Source organism: Pleuronectes platessa, chromosome 9 (assembly GCF_947347685.1).
Source record: "Pleuronectes platessa chromosome 9, fPlePla1.1, whole genome shotgun sequence".
NCBI classification, from domain to species: domain Eukaryota; kingdom Metazoa; phylum Chordata; class Actinopteri; order Pleuronectiformes; family Pleuronectidae; genus Pleuronectes; species Pleuronectes platessa.
Window position 1 is genome coordinate 13,877,670 of NC_070634.1, and position 19,376 is coordinate 13,897,045.

Consider the following 19,376-nt stretch of genomic DNA (forward strand, 5'->3'; position numbering starts at 1 on the left):
TTTCCTGTCACTGACAAATAAGGGAAGATGACAGTTTTTATTCTATGAACCTTCCCCATCTGTCTGGTAAATAGGAAAGCGGGTAATTCACAGTAAATATCGATTGTTCTATCTCAGAAAGCTGTAGCCTAATGCTTAATCTTTATCAGTAAATATTTCAGGATGCTATTGATTTAGTTTTGATAATGAAAATGATGTCAATAGACTTCTGTCGTGAGCTTTATTTCCTTCGCCCAAGGAGTTGATGTTTCTGTTGGTTTGATCCAGATGGATTACGCAAAAGCGGATTTTTTCCACAAAACGAAAGAAACCGATTCAATTCAGAATGTTTCTTTACAATTGCGGGATGGAGCGTTAGCCTTGGTGGGCAATGCGCTCTGTGCATCCTTCAGTTATTTTGGTAGAGCAGATGCCATTATATAACATTAATAACTCATTTAGAAATGGAACCAATGAACTGATGCAACCATTAAGTAAATTAATCGATAAAGAGTCAAAAATAATCAGGAACAACATTGATGAATGAAGAGCAGGTGGATTTCTGTAAATAAATAATTTTCTGATATGGTTCCCGCCGCTAATTCAGGTTCAGCTCTGTGTGGAGTTTGCATGTTCTCCTCCATGGATTTTCTCTGGGTTTCGTAGCTGGATGTGTCACAGGGCACCTCTCACCTGATGTCAGCTGGGATTAGCTCCAGCTCCCCCAACTACCCTCAAAAGATAAGTGGTATTGATGATGGATGGATGGATGGATGGATGGATGGATGGATGGATGGATGGATGGATTGGTCTGGTATTCTTACTCTTTTGTGACACTAAAATCATTCTGTCTTAGGCTGTGAATAAAATCTGCTTTCAAAACTCACCATGGAATTTGTAATGATTCAATTTGTTGCCTTTTAACGGTGGAAACAATAAGTAACATGAACATGAATTAGTCCTTTAGTCATTTGTGTTTGACCCTAATTTATTTAGATGTAGGGATACACAAGACAATGGTCAAGATTAGAGTTCAAATGATGAGTTATTTTAACACTCTGTTAACTCCCCCCCACCCCACTGTCTGCTTCATCTGACTTCAAACACCTAGAAAATGCCTTTTCTGCGACACTGACCACCCGATGTTCCTCAGAAACCTGGTGCAAATGTCCCCTTGGCTGCTATGGTAACACCAACACCGTGGATTTGGTCGGCAGCAGTGGCGCTGGAGGGTCGGCCATCTTACTGGTTGGGGCCGCCGGGAGCAGACGGTCACAGGGTCACTGGAGGCCACCAGGCCCACAAAGCTCATTGTTAAAGCTTCTGCTAGCTGCCAGGTGATTAATACAGTAACCGGACGATGACAGGACTCCACGCAGCCGTGGGCTCAGAGCCTGATTATCTACAGAGTCACTCACACGTCTGACAAAGGATTAAAATGTGATTGGAACTGACTCTTAGCCAAACCTCATCTTTGTCACTGCTGTTGGCTGTAAAGCTTTGAATCTGAGAAAATTATTGGTGGAAAGCCACTGATCTTTGGTTTCAAACAGCTTTTAATTCTTCGCCCGGTTGACATTCTAGCCTCTGAAAATGACAATTGCAGATTATTTGACTGGTTAGTAAATGAACACAAATTCCAGGAGTTGTTGAGATGAAATTTTTGTTTCTCTCTCTCTCAAAAAAAAAGGTGGCATGGAAGAGTAACACACAATATATCACACGATCTCAGCACCACTGTGTGGTTCCCATACTCTGCAACAGGTGTTATGATTCTTAAACATTTTTTTTTTAATGTGCAGCACTGGTCTGGTTTTTAAAGACTTATATCACTTTCAATTAGTGCACATTTAAATCAGTGCACTCAAAGTTTCTGATGTATAATAATCACAATTTAAGTTCTTTTGAACCGAGACAAACCAATTTATATGTATTTAATGTTACACAAGAACAAAATTCAACATTGATTTAAGCTAGGAGTTTGCAAACACACCTTAACTCCCCCTAATACTACCGCTACACTGCCCTGACCTGCACACCTAAATACAAAGCAGACTTTAAAACATGATCATTTCTCCATGTGTTTATCAAAATGCCTCCTGTGATGAAGAGAACAGCAGCAGCATGACACTCGGCTGTAGCAGCATCCAGAAAATCTATTTGTGGTGAGTCTCAAAAGACAGACTGACCGTGAAGTGTGGGGTTACGGTTGCTAAGCTGGAACGGATCAATCAATGTTTAGCAAAGAATCATCTGAAGGACCAGAGACCAAGAGAGAGGCACTCACACTGTGTCACTGAAAGTGTTATAACACAGACTGTAAGGGCGATGACAGAGGTGTGACATCAATCAACGTAAAGGCCTTTGACAGCATGACAACCGTTTTGCACATACACATCAGTCGGGGGTGAACATACAACGTAATCAGAATATCAGTGTGTGTTGGTGCAAACAGGAGAGTTTCTTTCTAAGACAAACTAAAGCATTGGTCAGAAACTGGTGGCACACTGGCTAAAACTGACCAGCAATTGGCAGGACAATAAAATCTGTCCTGCCAGGTCATTTTGATCATTTCATTAGGGCCCGAGCACTGACATGAAAGGTCAGGTGAGACCCTATTGAAATTGTAATGATTATTATTATTATTATTATTATTATTCAGGCGAATGAATTGGCTTTTTGAGGGCTTTAACATGCTCAAATTCTTACCAAAATTGGCAGAAAGTTTAGCCTGACGTTGTCATACTCATAATTCTAGTCAGAATGTGAGTCTGATACCGCTCCATAGGGCTGTGATTATGGGGCGTGTTTCAACCGAACCAGAACAAAAAATGCCTCTTGTCTCAATTGGATAGACCTACAACCAATCAGAGCAACGTAGTATGTGACGTATGTTAAGCGACGCATTGTGAGTTATTTACTAACGCCGGGTTCACACATACGCCAAATCGACGCTTAAGCGCAGCGCCAAGCCTTAAATAACAGCTGGCTCCCATCCACTCCCATGTTAAACCTTTGTGGAGGTCACACCGGAGGCTGAAGCGCCGCGCTGAACCAAAGGCTGCCTAGCGCCGTGACGGGATCGTTTCGGCGTTGAGTCTATTTTTTGCGCTTGACGCGAGCGTATCGCGCCATGAAACACACTGAAAAATGATTTTAAACGATATTGATGACATATTTTATATGATATAAATGATCAAATATGCATCCCATACTTTGAATTCCCCTTCTGTTGTCCTGGAGTTTTAATTTTACCAATGACATTATTAAATGTCCCCCTCTGCCCATCCACTACAGCCACACAAGCAGTGATAAAGATAAAAAGAGAGAGAGGGGGGGGCTACGTATTCTCCACATAGGCTTGAGTGGAGAATACGTAATTTACCCTCGACACCCGACATTTAATGGAGCAAACAGCGGAGAAGTTCTTCAACATGGATGACATTAAATTAATAATTGAAGTGGAGGAGTACAGTGAGTTGTATGATCCTCGGAACATGTTGTATAAAGACAACACCAAAAAAGACAAATGTTGGGACACTGTTGCTTAATGTTGGAGCAACAAGTAAGTATATGTTTTTATACTACTGGATCAACGGGTGATATTATTAGCGCTGCCCGGCGCTTCCGCATCGCTTCAGTGTCCGTTGTGAACAGCCAAGAGCCGGCGCGATAGGGATTAGCGCGGCGCTTTGGCGTCGCCTCCGCGTTCTCTGTTCATCTTTCAAAATGAATGCGCTGTCGATGTCTTCTAAAACAGACTCAATGGCAGCATCTTCACATCTCAGCTCTCCAGCGGCAGGCATGTTTGTTGAAAACTTTTCAACCCAAGCGCACTTTGATGACGTGGTTGATTACGTTACTGTTGATCATCTGTTCATTCTCGTATAAAGCCCGCCCTGACAATCTGATTGGTCCGAACAGTTTCTGTTCGGGCATAATTTCTCCCAAATGGAGCGACCCCAGACCGAACTTCCCGACCTCAAATGTTGTGGGCCGGGCTAAATACGTCTGGCATCCAGGCTACAGAAAGTTAGAAAGTGGTGAATATGCAATTGGACCACCTTCACATAATAGCTGGCTTGGGGAGGTCCTTATTCATATCAAACTTGAGAAGGTTAGATTCTCTCTGTCGGGTTCTGATAACGCTTTTAACAAAACCTGGCAGCCTTTCTTAGAGTACTTAAACAGAACTACTACTCATCCTGAAAGTGACTAGATGCCCCCCCCCCCTCCCTGAACTCTGTACTATTTACTACTCTCTACTATCTCAACAACTAATTTCTTTCTTTTTTTTTCTTTTTGTTTTTGTTATTGTTTTGAATTTTTTATAGGCACAAATGTTTAAAACAAAGCAGATATTTTAGAATTGTAATGTTTTTGCCGAAGCTAAAAGGTAAACAAAAAACGACATTGATCGAAATAGCTTGTGAGGTTGGCGGCTAATAAGCGGCTATAAGATGCTGGCATCTGTTAATGGACTATGATTACAACAAGCCTGATGACACTGCCTGATATATAATATTTCTCCTCAGATACTCGACCATTACTGACAATAATCTATCAATTCATTGACCTTCAGTTGTTCGACAAAGTGTTTATTCTTATCAATGCTGCAAACTCCCTTATCTTGCTGATGTTCTCCTTTACCTTGACATCTACTGCACTGCTGTCTGTCCTGGGAGAAGGATCATTCACATGTGGCTCTCTCTGAGGTTTCTAAGTTCTTTTTACCCTGTTTTTTTTTAGTAATTTTTCCTTACTCTTGTTGTCGGGTTAAGGGCAGAGGATGTCACACCTTTATGAAGCCCTATGAAACAAATTGTGATTTGTGAATATGGGCTATACGAATACAATTTGATTGATTGATTGACTTCACAGTCAGGATTGACTCTTTCAGTTAAACACTTGCCACATGTTGTGTTAAGGTGGGACTGGAGTTTAAATCATAAATTCTATGTATCATGTTTCAGGCCCTTGACGGAGCCTAAAGACCTTCTATTGAGATATCGCCAGTGGCGGAAAGCAAGTTCCTTCTGAGATCTGCTGGCAGAGCTTATATTTTGAAAGTTGTGAACTTGTGTGTGAAAATTATGTAAATTAACTGACAGATATCTAGCACATAAACCACATGCACATAACAGAAATAAAGCTAACATATTTTCATTTCATATAAACATTATACAATTGTAACGACACAGGCATGTGTAGAATGGGAAGTGCAATAGTGTACACAAAACACAAATCACCCAAACACAAGAGAATAACCGATAGAGTCTTTCAAGAGAGGACCCGCTACTGATGTAAATGAAAGTATTTAAATATAATTCACATTCTAGGGTAAAGAAAACTACAATTCTTACAATTTGAATAAAACACATTAATGAAAACATCACAAGGATTATTTTATAGTTAATTTCTGCCGATAGATTCATTTTATATCAATCTTAAACACTGGACCTTCAAAAGGTAATTTTGTTTAACTTTTAAAAATGATTTTTCACACAACAAAATTACACTGCAATTCACAGCCTGCTGATATTAAGCGCTACTCAACAAATAACAGATTCAAGAGAAATGTCAATGAGCAAACCAGCAGAAGCCATTCCAATGGACTTTTTGACCTTAATGCAACTGCATCTGTAATCGGTGTCAGATTGAATGAATCAAATCAGCAACCCGGTGCAAACAACGTGAGGGTCAGTGATCTTACAAACTGTTGCCTTTTGTTTGAGGGTAAATGCTTCAGGAAAAAACGCAGCGTGCTACAATTACACTGGATGGTAATTTACACAGCAAATACTCAACCCCCCACTACACACAAACACACACATGCACACACATACACGTTCATCTCATTCCTTCACTTCGAGAGCATCTGCTCTGCGGTTGCCATAGTAATCCTAATGCCTATAACAGCCCTAAACCTTTTCCTCCCTGAAGCCACGGAAGCCAGGGCTGAAAATTGCCCCAATCAGATTTGCTCTCCAGAATACAGGTTTTCATTGCTACACCTCCACGTCGCATCCAGACCCTGCACCCTTTCCCAGATCCCCCCCAACCTCCATGGTGTTTTCCCTCCAACCTCCACCGCACTCAGGAGAGGACAGCATTATAAATCAATTTACAAGCTGTGAGAAAAATCCGCCAAGGGATGGAAATGAACAATGGCAGATGAAGGATATTGGAAAACGTTTTCTTGCCGCTGTGGCGAGTGGAGTGTCGGGGCAGTGGCAGCGTCTCATGTGCAGCTGCTGCAGGAAACCTAATCGTCTTTTTGCATGCGTGTGCAGGTGATGAATTAGAGGCGGCAGGGATGAGCAGAGAGAAACAGAATCAGTGTGGGATTGTGAGGGATCCTGAATAATAAATGGCGGAAATGTTCAGTCATAGTGACGGCAAAGTTGCTCGAGGTAACTCGGTTGTTGAATGACGCGGTCGGAGAGGGACAGAAACAGTGTTTCTGATTAACCATCGGTCAAACATCTCTCAGCTGTCGTGAGTGCGTGCGTGAGCGTGTTGGGGTGTGACGTCTGTGAACCTGTTGAGCTGATTGATTTTGAGATTATCTCCTCTTTCACCCACTACGAATTCAAAATCTGAATAAATTCATCTGTGAGGTCAGAGTGTCGAGTTTCAGTCGCGTCTGTGTGTCTCACACAAGCTGCTGACTCTCCAACCTGCAGTGTGAGAGTTCCAGCTGCTTCGTCTCTGTAAAGAGCATAATATGCATTCTGTGTTTGGGTTGTTCTTCCATCCCATTGTGAACACGATATCTGAAGAACGCCCAGAGGGAATTTCTTCAAATTTGTTGCAAACATTCACTTGGACTCAAGGACGAACTCATATGTTTTTGTGATGTGAATGTGATCTTAAGGCCGCCTTGAGGGGATAGTGTTGCAGTGTCTCACTATCACACAGACAACCCAGGAGCCAGCTTCTCAGTCTCCAGTATTCATCGTCAAGATTATGAAACAAGGTTTTGGTTGTGGTGCCAAGTTTGTTAATATGTAAATTGTTATGTTTCTACAAGTGGGAAATTAAAGATGTGTCAGTCTGATGTAAGCTCTAATTGAGGTTTAAGCGATAGGGCAGGAATGCGGCAATAACATACTTTATGAGATACTTTTTCATGGTAGATTGTGGGAAATGTGGTTCTTCCCTCTATGCTGCATAAAGATGCTGTCAGACGTGCCCTGACATGCACTTGTTAAAGTTATTAACCAGACCGTAGACATGATCTCACTGCTGCCAGATCAGGTGATTTTCAATCCAATTGACCAACTCTTTTATATAATTGTTCAAACAGTAAATTGTTCTGGGAAGGTTGTGATTATTTGGGCTACGTTTTGTTTCCTCTTAAACTTCCTTCAAAAGAAAGTCAGTGAGCAGCCATTATGGCCATATCAGTGTTACATAATTAGAGTATAATTTAGACTTTTATGTAGCCATGGTTTTGTCTCCAACTGATTGTTGGGCTTTCTATCTTTCTATCTTTCTCTCTCTCTCTCTCTCTCTCTCTCTCTCTCTCTCTCTCTCTCTCTCTCTCTCTCTCTCTCTCTCTCTCTTTCTCTTTCTCTCTCTCTCTCTCGCTTTCTCTCTCTCGACCACCTTCTGAAGAAAATATCTGGCTTAACTCCCCGCTGCGTTTACAAACTGACTGTGTAGGTCTTTGTGTTCCTTTTTTAAGTTAAAAGCAGTTGCTGTGATGATGAACTTGGTGAACTAAAATCTTTCATATATGAGGCCCTGTTGAAACTAAATGAGCTGAAAGACACTAAAACTTTCTGTAGAGCTGAACTGCAGATTTGGGTAAAACTGTCACATTTTGTGTGGTGGAACAGAAATGTGACAATGGCAGCAGCTAATACCAGTGTTTCCCTGGCGTGTATCAGTTCCTGTCTCCTCCCACGCACATCCCTTCCAAACTGACTAACTCCTCCCTAAGGCTAATGATGATGGCGTGGTATTTTTACCCCTCAAATTAGAGCGAGCACGCATGGCAGAGCCTAGATGTTTAATGTTGTGTGTGCTGTGAGTGTTAATTTCGTGGGAGACGAGTCGAGGAGGACCACAGGCCTTAAAAAACTCTGGTGGAAATGGGATTTTAAGTGGGAGCGCGACGTTAACAAGACGAGGGGTCAGTTCAAAAAGAAGTGAGGGTGTCACATAACTGTGGTGAATCAGGTCATTATGAAGACGGACAGGACTGAGGCAGAGCTGCAGGGGATCAGACGAGGAGGGAGAAATGGCAGCGGTGATGCTCTCCTGACCAAACAATGTCAGACAAGCCTGAACGGCCACATTGATGTCTTCATCCTGTCAGTCAAACTCATACTTCCTTCTGTGTCAGTATCTCAATCAAACGCCACAGTGAAACCACGATGAAGCTGTAAACTGATGTCCTGGAATTCAAAAAATCTAGGCTTACTAAGGCCGTTTTGTGCTGGTTATAGGCACCAGAACAATTATTGATCGGGACCTGAATTTAAATACAAGGAACAGATGCATCAGTGAAACAGATTACTGATCAGGAGCAGTTTTTCCTGAGAAGACAGTTTGTTTACTGAGTCAGTTTTACTCTTTGAGCTCTTGTAGTCGATAAGATTAGAAATCTACACTTCCAGACATTTTAGTTGAGCAAAATTGTGAAAGCTAAATTATCCCAAGATGTCAGTATAACTGAATAATGAGTTAGAACTAAGTCCCGGGGTACAGATAACAAATCACTGGGTGAAATTATTTTTAATCTTTTTGAAACAGAAAGCAGATCCTCCACTCTCTGTGTTTTTCTTCTGTTTATGAGTGTTTTGCCTGCTTTTGTTGTGATGAAAGCCAGATTGACCAGCCTATGATAAGAAGGAATAAAAACAAATGAAAACTAGAGGTACATGAATAAATAAAGTCAAATAACAGAAAAATGGTGTTTGTATTTATAGCAAGACAGTTGTCGATATTATTAGTTCCACAGCTAAATCTCTCATAGTATCCCAATCATTTCCAGAGGGAGTGTAACATTATGGGAGATAATCCAAATTGATGCGAACAAAAATAAGTGCACTTGTCACTTGTGAATCAATAACGACATGAGCAGAGATGCTGGGGAACTTTTTCTTTTAATTATTGAATTAACGTAAGTATTTCACACCCATTAACACAGTAACCACAGAGCAGCTGTCAGTGGCTGTAAAGCATCACAGAATAAAAAGAGCCAGAAAAACAAGAACAGCAACAGCACATGTAAATCAGCCTCAACAGAGATTAGAGATTTCAATGTCAAGTAATGGACCGGCACTTTGCAGCTTCATTTTTCAGAGAGAACCTGTCAAGACAGGAAGACTTCAGAGACACTTCAGTTTATAAACAGTATATTTATATATAAAAACACGACATCAAACTGATCAGTACTCTCTCTTTCAAACACGGACATTAACGCTTTACTTAATACTCAATTTAAATGCCTTCAATCAAGCTTCTCCTCGCTGACGCTAATCAAGCAGCTATTTTGGTAATAGCTCTGTCGATTAAATAAAGGTTAGAATCTAAAATGACCTCACTAAAAAGGCATTACTTAACTTTTTTCCAGAGGAAAATATGCTGTTGTCACATCTGGTGCATATTCATGGTCCTCAGAGGATGAATCATGACAGTTCCTTATAAACAAACCTTATATATTGTTTGTTATGTCATGTATACATATAATCGTAAAAAAAAAAATTTAAAAACATGTGGGCTCATCAGAGCTTATCAAACATGATCCAGTATGTTTCTGTTAGGAATAAGCCTGCAGCTCAGCTCAGCATCGATCACAAGAGCAACAGAAGGTGCACAAATCCATTTAATAAATCCTCGGTTTATATCAGCAAAAAGAAGACGCGTCTTTGTGCTGATATATTTATCACAAGTCAAATGTGAATTCCACATTTTCATTTTTAGTGTCTTCGGTTTTATGTCAGAGCAGTCATGGAACATTATGACAAAATTATTTCAATTGTTTCCTCTCCTGTCAAGTTTAAGTATTATATTTTGACATTTTTCTTTAAGCTATGAAAGATATTCTTCAGATATGTATATTGATAAGGTTGTTTTGCTCAAATCTGTTTTTACTTTGTTTTATTCTGCTCTGTATTTCAATGTATATTAAAAAAAAAGCCACAAAAAAACAGTCAAAGCATTTAGTTGTAAAAACAAAACTCAAGCACATGTTATCCATATTCTCAGTGTATCATTGTTTTATCCCCACCTAGAGTCAGAGAACAAGGCGACCCACCACAGCACAATAAGAACCCACTGGAATTTAGTACTGACACTACTGAGGTCATGCGAGAATAAAGCAAAGGTTTGATAACAAGAGGGGTGAATACAGTTCAGGATGTTTAAGTACAAAATACAACAACTGTAAACGTGCAGGCACTGTATGTTTGCAACAGGGATTCCAACGAGTTTCACACGAAGCAGAGCAACAGTGTCACTGTATAGAAATGGTACAATAGAGCGTATCAACAGCAGTGCTACAAGTGTGCTACAAACACTATGTGAGAGTCAAGCCTCCCAGGATTTGAACTGAAGCTTTGGGCCAGTGTGTGGGAATCCTCAGTCTGATGTCACGGATTCCTTCTCTCCCTCTGCCGAGCACTTGAGGCTGTAATCACCTGCAATTCTGCAAACAAATCCTGAAAGCTCTTTATATCAGTCAGCCTGTGCTTCTGGTTTCTCGACAGACGCTCCTGCCGTCAACTTGAAACTCTGCAGGCGTCTGTCTGAGAACCCTGGGAAGTGGAGTGTCAGCTGTGAAGTGTACCAACAGGCTTGTTTTTTCTGTGCGTCTTTCTTGACGTTTCTACTCGGTCCGGTCGGCTTCATCAGAGTTGAAACACACATGATTCAAAAGCCTCTCCTCAGCACTTCTCACTCACTTTAGTGCATTATTGGCACTTCACCGACAATAGAAGAAACCAGCACGTATGTAGTTATATTCAGTACAAATCCAACACACATCTTTACATTTTTACAAAATACGACATAGAAAATTAACCAAACAACTTTGGACAAAATGTCATGCTAAACACACACTATACCTCTTCATCACTCACTCATACACACATACAGATACGGTAAGGCTTTAGGGTTTCATTAAACTTCGAGAACGTCATGCAAACACCAGTGTTTTATTGACATGTGCATGTGCCATGCAACTGGTTCTTTGCAGTACAGTGCGCTATTCTTCTTTTATGTGACATTTATTACATGTGCATGCACACAAGCACTGTATCTGTCCACTGCCAACACTGTGACTAAGGCAAGAGCCTGTTTGCATAAAATGTGACATGAATGATGTATTTAATTTAATTACACAGTAAAAAATTTGACCAATTGTGTGTGTGTCCAATTGCAATCAGAATGAACCAAAAAGCAGTAAAGCACAAAGTCGTGGCCCACAGAGTTGAGATAATAGTGTAATAAAATGATGGAGAGAAGAATTTTACATGATAATTTGAAGGGAAAGGGAAATTTAAACATGTGTGACCGTCTGCTCTAATCCTGGTGTTTAGAATCTGCCACAGCACTAAGGTGATGTCGACCAGTCTGAATCCAGAGTGGAGATGTTGTTGCACACATTTGGTGAAAGTCTGTTGTGTAGCGGTCCTTCATAAAGTCCAAGAAAGTTCACCAATGAGAAATATACATTGTCGATTACATGAAAGAACTTGATTAACCGTGCGAACGCCTTCGCTCCTTTCTCCACATTCATTGACTCGGTGGATCCATGTAGTCACTACATGAAGATAAGACATAACTGGTGGCTGATTAAGATGAGACAGTCCTTGCATCCCATCCTACATCATAAGTCAATATTTCTACCCATTTCCAAGATTGAGGGACAATCGTTTTCTGACCGCTATAAGCTTTATGTTCTCTCTATAGCCCTGTTATATGAGGAGATAAGTAGTTTACTATTTCAAACTATATTTTTGCCGACCAATTAGCTCCAAAAGTGGGTCATCTTGAGAAAACTTCCAAAGTTATATTCTCTCCAAAATATAACTAAAATCCATCCATGCATTGTTAAGTTATTGCGTCCACACACACACAGAGGGATGAAAACAATACTCGCAATGCTGGCATGTAGGGAAATAATCACATTATGCAATCTTCAGCTTGCATTTTCAATTGGACTCTAATTACATTTTGGGGGCGTGTGAATTAGATTATCGTGACTGCTCTGCTCCCCCCCTCCCCCGCAGGAGGTGGACCATGGTTACTGGGATCAAAGGATCATTTGCACATCAGGATGTAGTACCACTTCAAAGCTCATGCTGATTCACAATGGCATCTTTGTGCTGAACACATGTAGACTCCATTGGTCCTGTGCCGCTGTGGATTTATGCCAAGTTACAGTTATAAAACCATGCCACGCATCGAGAACCCAGTGCACGAGAGGACACTGTCACAGGCTGATGCACAGGTGTTGTCCCACCTTTTAACAGAAGTTGGCTGGGAGACATGTCTGGAAAAAACTACTTTCATCTGTCGAATTCACCTGTCGAGCCCAGATGATTTAATGAGCTTTCATGTTTGAAAGAAGGAGCCAGGCAAAAATCAACCTCGATAAATCCTGCATGTGGACCGCGGTTATCAAGAGACTCCAATTTCTTCAGATCTCAGAGCCTCTCTTTTAACAATCTCTGTCCTCTTCCTGTTTCCTCTCCCTTTCTGTCCAGTGATTAAATCGATCCGAATAAAAAGAGCAGATTGTAAAGAAACCAGTGCAAAAATCGAATTTAAGTTTCAGCCAGCATCCTTGGTGTGTGCCTCCTCCGACCTCCAGCTCCTGCAGCTTTAAAGTCCTGACAGCAGCTTCGTCAGCGCCACCTCTCGCTCCCCCAGCAGCGTGTCCCTCTTGAGGCTGGTGCCTTTGTTCACCACCTTGAATTTCACCGACAGGTTCTTCACCTGGACCGAGCTGATGGAGTCGAAGAAGAAGTCCTCGTTGAAGACCGGGTTGCGGCTGTTCTTGATGATGTTGCTCCTCTGCTTCTGCAGCTTGCCCGGGTTCAGGTAGACAGACACGCAGCAGTTGATGCTCTTGATGTCAAAGTGCTTGTCGTAAAGACTCCCCGTCGCCAGGACGCGGATCAGCAGGCGCGACGTGCCGGAGTCATAGTTGGCCATGATCCTCACCGTGCCGCCTTTGTGCAGGTTGATGGTGTGCTCTTGTTGGAGGCCGTGGTCGGATGCTCCGGCGCCACCATGCAAGGAAGGGACGTGGAGCCGCCGCTGGATGTTGGGGCTGGGCTCGGCCGAGCTGCACTCGTCGGTGGAGAGGGAGCTGTGGCGAGCGAACGTCCGCTTGGCCTTCACAACCTTGGCCTGCGTCTCGTGGGTGAAGATCTTGAGCAGAGACGCGGAGCGGGAGAGCAGAGGAGAGCTGAAGGGTGAGGACTCGGCCGAGGAGCAGGTATCACTTTCCCCACCGCTGAAGTAACGGTACGGATTCATGTGAGAGGTGTTGAAGTCGGCTGGATTCAGGTGGTTTCCTGAGTCACTGCTTTTCCCCGGGGTCTTCCTCTGTATGTTCGGGGAGGTGATGGGACTGGTGAGCTCACAGTGAAACAGAGACTCTTTTCGGCGGGTGTGGGGGCTTTCCTTCAAGGTGGCAAAGCCGTACGATGTATGGGTCTTGGGGACGTAAGGCAGGGACATAGCTGTCTGTGACTGGGGGTCTGCATTGGTGTCTCCAGCCACAACGTCATCAGCGCTCTCTATCTGTATGATGTGGCGGTTTGCTGATCTCAGCAAGTTCTTGGTGTCTCCTGCGATCTTGGCCACCAGACGAGGACTCCTCGGGCTGCTGATCTTCCTGCCGCTGCCGATAGTGTGCTCTGAACTGGACGGCTGCAACCCGTCCTTGGGTTTCAAGTGAGGGAGCTCGGGCTCGGGGGGGCAGCTGATCAGCTTCGGGGGAATAAAGAAGTCTGGGATCTTGTCTGGAGTGAGGACGTTGCTGTAAGCCGGGGCCATGCCTTTCTTGTCCCCGTTCTCTCCCTGTCGCAGCATGCCGGTCTCCACCGACCCGCGGATCTTATCCAGAACCCACATGGTCCCACCAGACAGTGGGATGTGGCGCCGTGTGAGGCCAGTCAAGTGCGTCTGCAATTAATAACACACAGGGGGGGAGATGTAAATGATCAGAGGAGGGAGCAGAGGGATAAAATAACAGCCAGGTGTCGTAGCTCTGATGTGTGAACACAATCTGAGATTAAAGCCTAAAGTATTAAAGTTTAAAACTGAACAAACAAGGAAATAATTCAAACCCAGGATATTGAATTTGAGCTTAAATAATGGAGATAATAACTACAGATGCTGGAGAGTAAAATCTCTCACATTCAGGTTATAAACTGCAGCGGATTCTTCAGGGACTGAAGTTAATTCAATAGGCTCATAACATTTTGGGAGCAAGAGTCGTTTAAACCGACAAATGATTTAAAATATTAACCAGAACTCAACACCAAATGAAAGTGAGTCTGCAGTTTGATTGGCAGAGTAAATAAAGACTCAGTAGGAATCGATGAACAAATACAGAGAGGCTCCTTCACTGTTTATTCTTGATATTGATTGCGAGTCTTTATTTCACTATTCCAGATGTATTACACATAAAAGAACAGTTTATGTGCATTTTTTTTCTTTAAACTAAGAAAATTCGAATTTAAACCTATAGTTTTCAGTTTCACCAAACACATGATGTTCAATATTTGGGCAGAAAAAAACAGTTTTACAATTTATTTTCTTTTTAATCCCCCTCACCATTTTTGTCCAGTTGTAACAGCCAAGTTATATTTCTAATGCTAATAATCTAACATCTCTACTTCTTTAGAACATTTGCGCTTTTGAGTTTTAACTTGCCAGGTAGAAGAAAAACCTTCTGTGTATAAATTGGAAACTAAAATCCTGCAGATACGAGAAGTCTCCTTTCTTTACGCGCGACTCAACATCTCCAAAATGTAACATCGCCTTGAATTCTGGGACAAGTCAACACACAGATCTGAGCAACACATACCTGGAGATCAATATACTTACATAAGCAAAGAAAACTCTGCTGCTCCTGCTGCTCCGTCTCTAACAGGTGGCTCCTCTCCCCGGGTGAACTGTGCGCTGTGCGGCGCGGCTCTGCGCCCTCAGACCGTCTCTGCCCCGGAGGCTCCGCGCTGCTCTTTATACGCGACGCGCGGCGACGGCGGCCGACCAATGAGATCCAACTGTTGCATTTCGTGTTTCACCACAGATGCATAAACGAACACAACGAGAGGGGTAAGGAATCTTACAGGTGGAGTTAACGCGTCTATCCTGCACAGCCACAGCCATTATTCAACACTAAGCACTGCGCAAAACTGAAGACACCTTTAGTTGTTTTCATCTTTCAGCTGCAGGCAAACGAGGCTTCATTTAGACAGCACACTACAGGAGGAGGCTCTATGTGCTGCACAGAGCTACCATGCAGTGTTTAGTAACCAACAAACTCTGTGGAAAGTGGAAAGATAGATGTTAGACACAGATCAAAACAAACACACATATCAAAGTAGGAATACAATATGAATAAACAAAATAATATTTACACCCATAGGATACATGAAACCAATAAAAAAACATCATAGGAATAGAAATAAACTAAAGTTGGATACTTGAAACCAGCCGACCATACTCATTTTTATTTTTAAAAGATGATAGCCTGACTGTGGCTCGCAGCAGAAAGAGAGAGCCGGTCCGAGGGATACTGAGGTGATATACTGAGGTTGTGCCTTCAAAGACAAGAATTACAATTTCAAAATCAATTCCAAATTAACTGGAACCAAAATGTTCGAATTTCCTTTTATTATTTAAAACAGATGGCAGCTGCACTTTGGAGTGTGGCTGCAGGCGGTTCAATTGTTCCTGTGAACAGCATATTGGAGTGGTCCACTTCTATTCTCAGCCTGGGGTCACAAAATCATTTCTGGGGGTCGCGAGATGTTTGGCGGAGGGAAGAAAATGGAATATATTCCAATTAAATGCACACTTTTTAGACTGGTTATTGCTTTTCCGTTAAATTGTCTGTACCAGTGATAAGATCAGCTTCGGATGCTGTGAGAGTTAATGTCTGATGCTCTAGAATCAGGTCAGACAAAACAGTTAAAGCTGAACACAACTTGACAATAATAATAATAAAAGAAAAGGTTTATCGTCGTTTTCCATGGATAAAAGCTCATTATCTGAGATGTTGTTCTCATATAATAACAAATAGTTTGAACTATATGCTGTTAGTGAGGCTGTGGAGAGAGAGGTGAGCATAGGTGTTCTTTTTTCATATATGTGTTGGTGTAAAAATGTCACACTCTTAATATAATAAGGTGTTTTATAGTCTGTTGTATCTCAAACCTTCAGAGCTCAGATCACATTTGAACACGAACATCATGAAAAACAAAGAAAACGTCACTCTTCGTTCATCACCATGCTCCATCCAGATTGTCAGATTTGTCCATTTTACACACGCAAACACACACACACACAGACACACACACTGCACAGTGCTCGAGTGTGTCAGTAACCCATTATATCTAATATGGCTGTGCCTATTTGAGCAGGAAAAGCACATGCAGCTGAGCGGACAATGCAATGTGGAGCAGATGCACCTGTGTGCTCTAATTCAATTTACAGCCTTTTATTCCCCCTCTTCCTCTTTTCATTTTTTTTGTCTTTCCTTCTTCGGGATTAAAGCGACCCTGGAAACTTTGCTATGGCAACAAATACGTTTGTGTGTCTGAAATAGAAAGGGTCCCACTGACTTCATTGATCTGCCGCATGAAAAAGCACTTTGTTTCTCCGTCACACAGCATCAACCTGCCCGGTTCATTTCCAATCTATAACCGCTCTCTCCATCTCTCCTCTGTTTACATATCCTCAAGCAGCTTGCTCCTGAGAGATTGATAAACTAAACCTGTATTACGGAGACCGGTTGGTTTGGAGTGTCACTGCTTTATCACAGAGCAGCCGCATATGGAGTTGAATGGCAGCGCTGCATTGACTTGAGAGGGAGAAACTTAGAAACCTAGATGTCAGCGAGTGTAGAGCGTCGATACGAGGTTACAGTGAGAGACTGAGGCTTCACAAACAGCAGATTAACAAACCTCTAACGTGAGGAGCCCTGCAGGAGGTGTCAGCTCCGACTGCCTCTGCCTCCGGACGGAAAATGAGATGAGCTTTATTGCTCTGGATGCAGCCGCCCTTCGTGCCAACAGCTAATTGGGAGCAAAACAAGCGACGCTTTACAGTAAATGAGCCGATTCGACCTCCATCTGAATTTCAGCCTCCAATAAAAGCCTTTTGAAGCATTAAATGTTTATATGAGCAACAATCAAAGATAAGATTGTAAACAACAGAGTGTGCAGTCAAGCTCGAAAGTCTGTGTGAGTCGTCCTCTGGAAACCACGAACGTCTGCAACAATTTTTCATATGGATCCATTTGATAGTTGTTGACACTAGTTGAACAGACAACGTTGCTATCTCTGGAGCCATTGGGGCTTAAAATCCTTGCAGGAGTTTACCTGACCTGCTTTATGGGGAATGAGGGTTTCATTTGATGATATATGACTGACTCTGACCTGGAAGAAGAATCAAACAGCCACAAAACGATAGCTTTCAGATTAAAATAGTAGTTATAAGATCTGTCATTCTATTTCTTTCAGTTTGCCTAGTAAAAAGTGTCTATATAGCTAAATCTGGCTCATTTACAGTATTTTGTTTAAAAGAGTGAGCACTGTCCCATAAAATATATAAACAAAATAATGTTAGATAAACAAAAATAACTTCCATATTCAGTTATAATATTCTTATCAAAATATGGAAATTTGAAAATTCAATATTATTGAGAAGATTTTCTAAAGAAAAGGTGAGTCACAGAGAGATCAACCGACCACAGATTGGATTTGTTCTTTCAGACACATACATCATATGACATCATCACATGCATTTGATCATGATGCTGCCTGGCCTCACCCACAGACCTGAGAACAGCGGCAACCACCTGAGCCGAAGTTTTCTTTCACACATGAAACACATGTTGGTTGTTTGTATTGTTGATTGTTATTTTTGTGACATCAATCCTGACGGTCAACAAAGGTGCACGAGTTAGTAACATGTACCCATCCACACACAATGACTGTTTGTATACGTACATCACGGTCTTGGCCAGAACCCAGACATTACATGGTTCATCCTGTAGCGACAAAGACACCATTTGATACTCAGAGTAGAGATAATGACAAACCTAGAGATCCCCACAGAGGTCCTCACAGAGGTCCTCACAGAGGTCCTCAGAGAGGTCAACGTGGGATGGAATCGTTGCTTGAAGAGAGCCACTCACCTTATTAACTGCAGACGAACATGTTAACTCTCACCTTTACTCACTCATCCTGCAGACACTCGACCTGTTGCACTTGTTAAAGGTTTCAGGTCAGAAAAACGTAGAATCCGTTGTAGTTTACTAACGGTGCAAAGTAATGCTTGATATTGTTTATATCAGTATAAAAATATAAGAGATATGTCATCTCTTATATATTGGATTATTGTATAGACTTTATTTTTACATGTTCTTATTTGGCTTCTATAAATACATTGAGATATAATGCATATATTTTCACTTTTTTATTCTTCCTCTTACCTATATTTTGTATCGGTAAGAGGATCAACTTTGTATATAGTGATACAGAACTTATGTTTTTTAAGGGTTGTTTACCTCGTGAGACCAGCAGTCTTAACAATATTTTATTTAAATGTATAGAATTTCTATGGTTAATATAATACATTATAATTGTATTACAATATGGTAATTCGAACTTTTTTGTTACAATTCTGATTATTTTATTTGATGTTATTTATTGTTTACCCATTAAACTACATATAGATATTAAGTAAAAAAATAAGTAAGATGAAGAGAAATTTGAACCAGTGAATGTTTCAGCATCTTTGCTCCATTAATTCTGTGCCTCATTAAATCAGCTTATCGATTCAACGCTACACATTAAGCATTTTTCTTTTTTATTACAGTAGAAAAAAACAAGAAAGGCTATTAAATAAAATCTGTTTATTAAATAGGGAAATAATATCTCCTGTTGAAATACTTGAATGTCACAGCGATCTGTGAACAACTGCAGGATCACACTGTTACCAACTTCCTCTGCAAAATAATGACATCGATTCACAGGCGCCTGAGAAGAGACGAGGGCAAACTGCAGCCTGTGAAAAGGTTAATGTGTCTGTTCTGCTCTCATTAAGAGGACGGACCCTGGATCTCAGTCTGTCCCCAAAATGTGAGAGGAACACCAGCTCTTACAAAAAAAACACACAAAAAAGAAAAAAAAATC

The 19,376-nt window shown here is 41.6% G+C and overlaps 1 protein-coding gene across 1 annotated transcript; it reads right to left on the reverse strand.

The window, feature by feature from the left end:
* Nucleotides 1-9,076: 9,076 nt before the first annotated feature.
* On the reverse strand, nucleotides 9,077-15,161 carry LOC128448521 (C2 calcium-dependent domain-containing protein 4C). Its single transcript, XM_053431208.1, has 2 exons — nucleotides 15,058-15,161; nucleotides 9,077-14,130 (listed from the first exon to the last, which is right to left on the reverse strand). The coding sequence occupies exon 2, from the start codon at nucleotides 14,077-14,079 to the stop codon at nucleotides 12,820-12,822; it is 1,260 nt and encodes a 419-aa protein (XP_053287183.1). The 5' UTR covers nucleotides 14,080-14,130; nucleotides 15,058-15,161; the 3' UTR covers nucleotides 9,077-12,819.
* Nucleotides 15,162-19,376: the final 4,215 nt, after the last annotated feature.